Source organism: Alexandromys fortis, unplaced genomic scaffold (genome assembly GCF_014885135.2).
Source record: "Alexandromys fortis isolate MF-2015 unplaced genomic scaffold, M_Fortis_MF-2015_v1.1 scaffold_106, whole genome shotgun sequence".
Taxonomy (NCBI): domain Eukaryota; kingdom Metazoa; phylum Chordata; class Mammalia; order Rodentia; family Cricetidae; genus Alexandromys; species Alexandromys fortis.
Genome location: NW_026067980.1, coordinates 705,591 through 715,983, shown reverse-complemented (window position 1 = coordinate 715,983; position 10,393 = coordinate 705,591). Strand labels below are relative to the sequence as shown.

At 44.4% G+C, this 10,393-nt stretch overlaps 1 protein-coding gene across 4 annotated transcripts in view; it reads right to left on the bottom strand.

Annotated features, from left to right (window-relative positions):
* Positions 1-10,393, bottom strand: part of LOC126511175 (carboxyl-terminal PDZ ligand of neuronal nitric oxide synthase protein-like) — a 276,647-nt gene that overhangs the window by 34,570 nt on the left and 231,684 nt on the right. For all 4 annotated transcript variants that reach the window (XM_050158183.1, XM_050158184.1, XM_050158185.1 and 1 more), the window contains one exon: positions 2,533-2,674. In XM_050158183.1, coding sequence (XP_050014140.1) covers positions 2,533-2,674 — 142 coding nt within the window. The remainder of the gene's footprint in view (positions 1-2,532; positions 2,675-10,393) is intronic.

The window sequence follows — 10,393 nt, the reverse complement described above, 5'->3', positions numbered from 1 at the left end:
CTCTCTCTCTCTCTCTCTCTCTCTCTCTCTCTCTCTCTCTCTCTCTCTCTCTCCCAGCTGCCAGTGTGAGCATGGGCTTGAAATCTCTCGAGATTTCGGCTGCCACTCTCTACCAGCAAGGTAGCAGGCCATTGGCAAAGTAGTGTTAACAGAGGCTGGGGATATGGCTCAGCCAGCCTATACAGTGCTTTTAAGACCATGGCCTGCTATAAACACAAGTGGTCCGGTGCACAAGGGAAAATACAAGGCTCCATCTAGTGATGGTTATTATTAGGGAAGGTTACTGTGATGCTTGCATTAGCCAGAGGCCACCATCAGTTGGCACAAATGAGAGAGCCAAGAAAGAAGCACAATGGTCCCCTGTGGTCACAGAGAAACAGGGCTCTAGATGAAATGTCATGTTTTCCTAATTTATGACTAACATGTGTCCAGGGTAGAAAAGTTATGAGTACAGTGGGGGTAAATCTTCTTGCTACCTCAGCCACCTGGCTCCTTTTCACAGAATGATCTATGTTGCCACTTTCTTGTGAATCAAGCTGTGAAGATTCTATGCATGGTAAACTTGCATGTGCACACACATGTACATACATGTATACCACATGTGTATGCATAATTATTCCTATGTACTTACAATAAAATATAATCTCTAGGAAGCATAACCACAGTTCTAGAACTTGATTCTTACAAAATGGACAAAATGTCTTAAGATGGAATTATATCAGTTCACAGACAACTGAGGATTCTTCTTAATCATTGAGCAATAGTCTACTATTTATATTTAAAAGTGACTTCATAGCTAGGCACGATGGTGCGCACCTTTCATCAAGCAGCAGAGGCAGCGGCAGAGGCAGGCTGATCTCTCTAAGTTTAAGGCCAGCTTGGTCTACGGAGTGAGACCAGGACAGTCGGGGCTACATAGCGAGACTCTGCCTCAAAAAGAGAAAAGAAACGAAACTGTCTTTTATAATCCTTTGGCTTTATAACTGATTCCTCACTTATGTAACCATGCAGAAGGTTTACTGTTTCACATGTATGATCTATCTTTAGAATGCAGTCCTAGAGATACGAGCATGATTTAGGAGTCAACTGACATGTAGAATTTTGAGTTCTGCGGGTATTTTCACGTTATTCTTCCCAGGGATCTGCAACATATTAGTGCATGTGCCAGACTTGGGCTCTGGCCTCCTGCTTTGAGCGGCTCAGTTGCTTCACAACAGCACAGCTCTCCCTGGTCGCATCTACACGGATAGTTATTTAAATACAGAGTGTGAATCCTTTGTTACTCACTTTTCCTAGAAACTTTCTACCCTTATTTAAAAAATTTTCACACATCTGTGCTCAAGTAGCAGTAGCTAACATGTGTGTATAAATAGCTAACATGTATGCATCTATAGCTAACATGTATGTATCTAGGGCTTTCTGTATGCCAAGCATCAGACTTGGCCTTTTAAAATCTATTAGCTCACTGAATTATGTCATGACCCTGAGGCACACACTCTGAGCTGTTCTCCAGAAGTAGATACTTAGGCTCAAGGCCGAGTGGAACTAACTTTTGCATGCCTAGAGACTGTGACTGTTCTGTCCCAATGCAAACCAGGAGCCTCTCTGTCCAGCCACGTGACAATACTGCTGTTTAAGCATAATACCTATTTTTGTGATTTTTAAAAAGATTTAATTATTTATTATGTATAGAGTATTCTGCCTGCATGCCAGAAGACGGCACCAAATCTCATTATAGATGTTTGTGGTTTCTGGGAATTGAACTCAGGACCTCTGGAAGAACAGTTTTCTTAACCTCTGAGCCATCTCTCCACCCCTATTTTTGGAATTTTTTTTAAACTTCTTTCATTTGTTTTTTGAGACAAGCTATATGTAGAATGGGTTGGCCTTGAATTCTTCATGATTCTCCTGCCTCTGCCCCCTCTGTTTTCTAACTCTGATGTGAATAATTAGTTCATATGACTTTTAGGATGTCTCATCTGCTAATGGAAATAATTGAATTTTTGCATTTTTCTTTGATTACCATTTTAACTCTTCCACATAAGCTTTTTGGATGTGAGTACCACAGGTTACCAGGATGTCCCCTTTGCTGAGAGAAACCTGTGCCACGTCAGACACAGTATTCATGCTTACGACATTTAGGTTTTCCATTCAATACTATGGTATGGTCTTCCATTTCTTAAACTAAATATGTATATCTATCTATTCTTAAATACTTTATCTTGGTTAAACTGTCATATTAATGAACTTCTTTTTCTGCGGAAGAAATCATGTAGGTCTGATTTCTGACTAGCTGTTATTGGGACATATTAACACCATCCCTCACTCAGGAAGCTAAGGCAGGAGAAGTCCAAGTTCAAGGTCAGTCTGGGCTACAAAGCAAGAACTTATCTCAAAGCTAAAACAGACAAAAAGAGAACAAAAGGAAAAAAATGTAATCAAAGTAAGGGTGGAATTATTAGAATTAGTTTTAAAGTAACTTAACAGATGGACCCACACTGTGTCCTCCCCATCTGCAGCCACGGTGCTTACCTGGGTCTCCTGAGCCGTCGCTGTTCCTCTCACTCTCCCCATCTTCCTGGCCATCTGCATTCTGCTGGGTGTGCTGCAGGCTCAGCTTGTGGCAGACTTCAAAGGCCTGACCCACCGTCCGCACAATTCTCATAGCTTGACTCTGGGAAGGAAGACGGAAAAGAAAGAGTGAAGGATGCAGAGACTCCACAAGGGCACAGCAAGGGTCAGTGTGGCTGAGGATGTGCATGGTGGTCAGAAGCCTACGCAGCCAGAGAAGGAAAGGTGGAAGAATTCAGGATTTCTCAGATGCACACATACTCTAGAAATAGCACCTGTGTCACCATGTCTCTGAAGCGGCCGTCAACTGAAGACAGGCGCCAGAGGCAAGTGTTCCAATTCTGCACTTAGAATTGGACTTGGCCTCATTTGTCCCTTCCAGTATGAAAGTAGTTCTGATCCTTCAGAATCTGTCACCAGCCACTACCAAATGTCCAATGAGCCCATCAAACTAGGAGGGACTGGGCCATCCTCTGACTTCTAATGGCCAAGTTCCCAGGAGCTCCTACAGAAGGGCCTCTATGGGGCTGAGAAGACAACGGTTAACTGCAGAACCAGCTGAAGACTGGCATCCTCACAGACCACACACATCCTCACAGTGACCAGCAGAAAGGAGAGACAACTCTTTGCCAGCCCTTCTCTAAGACGTTGTATACCCAGATCTGTACTCATAATGGGGAGAGTCTCTTCAATCAATGACATTAGGAAAATGAAATATTTATAAGCAGAAGAGTGAAATTAGACTCCCGACTTATACCACATATAGAAATTAACTCAGATCAGAGTCAAAATTATAAAACTACTAGAAGAAAACAGGGATGAAGCTCCAGGGCACTGGTTCTGGGACATGGTGCAGCCTCTTTCCTTGCTTTTATTCTGCTATGTAACTTCTTCCTTTAGGAGCCCAGTGGGAAAGCTCAAAGGCTTCCAGGATTCCACCACTTAATAAGGAAAGAGAGGGAGGGCAGAGAAGCAATTCCCAGATTGTCTACAGCAACCCAGCACAGCTGGGCTCCCTAGGCATGGTCTCGTCTCAAAGGTGTCCTGCCGGTTAGATAACATGATGATTAGTTACCTCTCACCTACTTTCAAGTATTGAAAATGAAAGATATGTAAATATACAGTCTCAGAGCCCACAGTGAGGAAAACCAAACATTGCACCATCATCAACTCTGGGTTATTTCACTAGACTCTACCTTATGCCCAACTCGAGCACTAGCCATGTTTTGATGATCTGAGTTTGGGCATGACTGCTACTTAGTGAGACTATATAGTCCACTGATAGTAGTCAAGACCTCCCAGGGGACATCAGCATGAGGCGGATGACACTGTATTACTACTCTAATATCCAGGGCTTTGACAGACCAAGGGGGTCCTGCTGAGGTTACAGCGTGATTCATTTGTACTTCTCAAGATGTTGAGATTTGTCTATATCTCACATACTATATCTGTGAACTCCTTCCAATTCCTAAAGCATGAGAACCTGCACTTCAGAAGGTATGGAGCCTAACAAATCAATGACGAACATGTCCCAACTATGTACATCTCTTTTCTATAATGATGATGATAAATCATTTGAGAATTTCATGAATCTCATACGATATATTTTCATCATATTCATCCAAACTCCTCCCTTTAACTCTTCTCAGATCCACCCCCAACTGCTTACCCCTCCAAACTTCATGCCTACCTCCTCTTTTTATTTATTTTTTTAATTTATTAAAGATTTCTGTCTCTTCCCCACTTCCGCTTCCCCTTTCCCTCCCCCTCCCCCAATCAAGTCCCCTCCCCTCGTCAGCCCAAAGAGCAATCAGGGTTCTCTGCCCTGTGGGAAGTCCAAGGACCACCCTCCTCCATCCAGGTCTCGTAAGGTGAGCATCCAGACTGCCTAGGCTCCCACAAAGCCAATACGTGCAGTCTACCTCCTCTTTTTTAATAACCCATCAGCTACAGTTTGTGCTGTTCAGATACTTCTGTGGGCCATGAGTAGAGTGTGGACACCCTAGCTACTCAGAGATGGGCTCATAAACCCCTCACTGGACTGCCTTCTTCAGCAGGCAACTGCAGCTGCCAGGCTGTAAGGACATCTACATCACTTTTGATCATGAGGATGCTCCCTGGTCAGGGCTGGACCAGGAAGATCCACCCTCAGATAAAAAGACCACTTGCAGCGGCCTCAGTGATGTTCATCTTCTAGTTCCCTCCCTTTCTTTCTGAAAAGAGGAGCAGGCTGCCTATGGCTTCTCAATCTTTCTCATCACAGCAAAGCTCATTCCCCAGTCACTGCATGTGTGGCTTTCTTCTGCCTGCCACTGTCCCTTAATGGAAGATTTCACTTTCCCTCCCCGACTAACTTTTGCAGATTTTCCTCTCCTAAACATCTTTACATGATGCAGAAAAGCTAAATGCTTTAGGTTTGCAAAACAAAAATGGGTAAGACTAAGCTTTTGGGCTTTTGGTTTTTGTTTGTTTGCTTGCTTTTGTTTTTGTTTCGTTTTGAGACAGGTTTTCTCTGTGTGGCCATAGCTGTCCTGGAACTCACTCTGTGGACTAGACCGGCCTCCAACTCACAGAGATCCACCTGCCTTTGCCACTTGAGTGCTGGGATTAAAGGTGTACACCACTACCACCTAGCTAAGCAATATTTAAATAGCAAGAGTTTAATTTTGTGACTTTCTTATATATAAATTAACCCAGAAATCTCATTCTGAGTAAATATTTTCAAGGAATGGGTCAGTTTCCCCCATCACTCCCAGAATAAAGACTCAGTTTCCCCCCTTTAAAATGTAGTCGGATAAGAAACAAAGCTCATGCCTGAGTGTGTTGCTGTAAAATCTCAACTTTTCCCAAGAAAGATATGGTATAACTTCCATCACCTCTATAAGTCACAGACATGTCCTCGGATTACAGGATTGGACAGGGGCAGAGGAGGATTTATAGGCTTAGTTTTGGATTTATATAAGAGGCTGGGGTGGGTGGGAAAGGCCTTCATAGAAGACTTTCATCTCTCATGTACCCGCAGCTGATAATGGATGCTGGGGGATACTCTCAGAACTGAGTATTTAAACCTTTAAATTCTGCCTCAGTCTCTAATCTTCCACCTTCAACAAGAGCAAGGATGCGGGCGGGCACATCTAAAGGTTCTGCTGTTTAGACGTCCGCAGTGCTGTGTGGAAGTGAACTGGCTTTAATGTTCGATGCAAGCAGCTTTTTACACTTCAGTGCATCTTCTAGAACCAACAACCGACTCTGAGCTCTATCTGATTCCCCTGAAAATGTAGAAAGGGCTGCTTTCGGTTACTGGTTATGCCTTCTTCCATGTTGGAAGGGGCAAGTCGTCCCCTCAGCCCCTGATGTCCTTCTATCCTCCCTTGGTCACAGTTTCTCTGGCTCACTAAGGATGTGAACCAGTAGTGCATGTCTCTCACTGCATCTCGTCCACGGCACGGAGGACTGAGGTATGAGGAATGCCCATGCTAGCTCCTCCCACAGGGCTCTCATACAGCAGTGCCCAAGAAATGCTTTACTCTGACAAGTGTCGTATCAGATATCTGTAATCCTAGTTCTTGGGGGGCAGAGGCAGGAGGATTGGAGTTCAAAGTCAGTCTGGGCTACATATGGAGGCCTTGTCTTAGCTCAGAGGGATGACCTGAGTTTGATTCCAAAGACCCACATTGTGGAAAGAGAGAACCAACTCCCCCAAGCTGTTCACTGGCCTTCACATGAATATCATGGCACACACAAAAACATGCATACAAGAACACACAACACACATGCACACATGCAACAAAAATAAAAACCTGTATTCTGAATAAAAATTTATTGCATCAAAAGGTAATTAAGTCAAGAAAAAGGTAGATCAATTATTTAATTATATTACTTGTACAGTGTTCTACCTGCATCTATACCTGCGTGCCAGAAGAGGGCAGCAGATCTCATTATAGATGGCTGTGGGCCACTATGTGGATACTGGGACTTGAACTCAGGATCTCTGGAAGAGCAGCCAGTGCTTTTAACCTTTGAACCATCTTTCCAGATCTTGATAGGCTATTTGTTTTTTCTTTATTCAACATCATGAAACATGAAGAATTTAAGAGAATCTCCTTTTCTTTATATATCCTAAGGTCAAAAGTTTGATAGCCATTGCCTCCTTCCTATAGCATAAGAGGAAAACCCTTGGGCAGATGCATCTCAGCTCTGAGCTAGTCCAACAGCTGCTCTCTGCACAGCCCAATGGGCTTCTTTCTACAGGTTAACTGCACTTGGCAAGAAAACTGGTTCTGCTTGCTGCCTTGAAATGCAGGAGTCATGCGAGCTGGGATGTCATGGAAGGCCAGGTGTGAACCTAAGACGGGGAACTCCGTTAAAGAGGAGCTTCAAAATGAGCTCTTTCAGAGGTTTCCATGAAGACAGGGTCTCCAGGATCACGTGGAAGCAGCTACCTAGATCTCATGACACTGGGAAATCAAAGTAGAGGTCTGGAGATTACAGGCATTCAGGCACACCGCGGAGCCAGCAAGTGGACTATTAAGAAGACAGCCTTTTCCAGCTTTCAGAGATCTGGCCACTCTCTGGGATTTAGTAGGTTGGGAACATCATTATACCGCGTGAGTTTTGTACAAATCCAGCTTAGTTTTCCATAATCCTCTGGAAGTGCTGGGTGGCGCATGGACCAAATCTTCCTGTCCAGGAGCCAATTTCTCTTAGCAGCCCGGAGCATGTGTGGCCTCGTGGTTATCAAGATTAGCTTGGATATGGCTGCTTTGATGTTTTCAGAGCTGGAAAGGGATACCTAACCTCAGAGTGGCTCTCAGCTGCAGATGGAGAGCACTGACACTCACTGGAAGTGCCAATTACTGGCAATTTTGTGAAATCAGGCCTGGAAGGAAGCTACCGCAGAACCGTATGCCTCTGATCCCACCACAAACAGTGTTGCTTTAAACCATCTCCCTAGCCTCTTGATAGACGCCCTCTCCCAGCCTACAGTCCTTCTCACCCTGGTACAGAAAGCAAGACAAGATAGATGAATTAGCTATTCTCCTCATTACGCCTAATGTGGGCTTCAACATAGCAGGTGTCAATAGCTGAAACACTGGCGCAATGAAAATAACAGGATTCTCTGTGAGCGCGAGCTACCTGCTCAAAAGTAGACAAAGGCTGGTGTATTTGCCCCAGAAAGCAGAAATCAAATGTTGATTCTTGTACTTGATCCAGCCACAGGAAAACCATTTATGACACCATTTCACCTTCTCCATCTGATGAGCCCGTTGCTGGGTGGCTATCTATGCTTGGGAATCTTTTCAGGATTCATGATTGCTGGCACTCTTCTGAATTTCACCGCTCTGGACAAAGCTCTCTCTCCTTTACGTCTTGTGGAGATGATTTTAAAGCCCTCAGATGAGCAAGGAAAGCAGAGCCCAAAAGCACAACGTGCAAGGCGCACAAGAGATGGTGAGAAGACGAAGCTGCCAGTGATGAGAAAAGGAAGAAGCATGCGGCCTCTTCTGTCAAGAAGTCTTGCTATTGGCCCACCATCCCTTAGATCTGTGGCTATCCCTCTCCATCTTCTGGGATTTATCTCCCAAGTACTTCCGAGTTCTAGGGAGTTGGTTTCCACCAAGACAGATGCGCAAGGACTTTTGTAATTCTCCCCTGCCCACAGCAATAAGGTACAGTGCCTTTATGTTGAGCTCAACTACTGCAGAATCTCACCAAGAATAGAACTGAATGCCATGTTTCTTTAATGTGCCACTTAAAGGCATCTCAGAAAGGAGCTGGGGAGATAGTTCAGCTGGGAGAGTGTTTGCCACACAAGCACAAGGGCCTGAGTCTGATTTTCAGAATATACAAATACACACACACACACACACACACACACACACACACACACACGGGGCAGGAGAGGGAGGGAGACAGAGTGTGAGCATGAGGCCTGGTGCCTCAAGTTTATAATTAATCCCAGCATTAGGGAGATAGATACAGATGTACTCCTTGGGCTTTCTGACCAGCCAACCTAGCCTAATGAACAAGTTCCAGGCCAATGTAGAGATTTCGTTTCAGAAAGCAAGTTGGATAGTACCTGAGGAATGACATCAAGGTTGACCTCTGGCCTCTGCATGAACACAAACACCCACAATTCATGCAAAATAAATTAAAGGTACCGTCAGTTTGGCGTTGTGAGGGACTACAAGCTGAAGCATGGATATATTTCTATGTGGGCATAAATGTGTGAGGTACTAAGGGCTTGAAATAAATGATAGGTGGGTGAGGATTTTGTCCACTGTGTTGTTGATGACTTAATTACATAATTTGGTAGAGGGACCTCCTTGGACAATGAATCATTGCCCGGTGTGGAAAATTTACTTTCAAAGTGGGTCTGACTTGCAACATTGATGGGAAAGTGGTCATAATCTAAGTGCTGTCAGTATCTAGACAGAGGACAAGGGATGAGTTAACTCACCTTTTCAAGTGTTACTAGACACTTGCCATTTTTTCAATACTTTTATATTATGTGCACTGGCATTTTGCCTGCATGCACATCTGTGTGAGGTGTCGGATTCTTCTGGAACTAGAGTTGCAGATAATTGCGAGCTACTGTATGGGTGCTGGCAATCAAACCTGGGTCCTCTGGAAGAACAGACAGTGCTCTTAATCTCTGAGTCATCTCTCCAACCTGACACTTGTCATTCTTTAAGACAGGATCGTCACTGCCCTTCCAAACCTCCTGTAAACTCTAAAGGACAGCTCGGCTTTGCATCTGTGGACCCCAGTTTGCTGATAAGAATGTGACAAAATGAAGCAACTTCTCCTCATTCACCCAACCCAACTGAACAGTGATTGCAGGAAAAACGGATGTCAAGGAGTTGACTTTGAGGCTGGTAGAACTCCCTGCCGCTCCTGCTAACCACTAACAACGCCTGGGGAAATGTGCTAATAAGCACAGCTATGTGCATCAGGCATGAGTGCATCCTCCGGGGGATGCGAAAAAAAATGCCAAGAGGGTGACATGTGGAGAGGCCAGGCAAGGGGTTGCCCAAGAGGGGAAGAGTCTTGCAAATGATACTAGCATTATTTCCCAGAAGGTGGGAAGCACAGGAGATGCCAAGTTGCTAGGAAGTCATCATCAAAAGCTTCCACGGTTTCCCAGCACCAATGGGAAAGGTGCTGGGACCTCTTCACCCCAACCCTGACATGCAGAACTCACTCCTTCAGATCAGAAACACCAGTCCACGGCACACACAACAACTAGCATTCCTAACATGCCTCTCGCCTTCTTGGATGACTGGAAGACCCAAGCCCTGAGAGGTTCCTGGGTTTCTCTTCATGCCACAGGGTTAGTGGTAATAGCTCTGGACTGTCAAGGAGGAAGCCTACCTAGTTCTAATTTCAGTGACTTTATCCATTAATGGCGTGCCAGGGGTAATTAACTATCTTGGGCCATTTCTTTTGCTAATTATAAAGTGGGGGCCAAGCACTGTTAACTATATAAGGACACTATGGGACAAATACCTATGTCACAGTGTGCTGGGGCACTCAGAGTTAAGAAGTTCTTTATAAGCAAGTAGTGATTACAGCAAAAGCCACTACAAATTGGCCTTGGGGACCAAGGCTACACCTTAGGTATATGATTTTCGTTTTCTTTATTTTTTCTTTCTTTCTTCTTTCTCTCTCTTTCTCTTCCTTTCCTTTCTTCCTTCTTTCTTTCTTTCTTTCTTTCTTTCTTTCTTTCTTTCTTTCTTTCTTTCTTTCTTTCTTTCTTTCTTTTCTCTCTCTCCTCTCTCTCTCTCTCTCTCTCTCTCTCTCTCTCTCTCTCTCTCTCTCT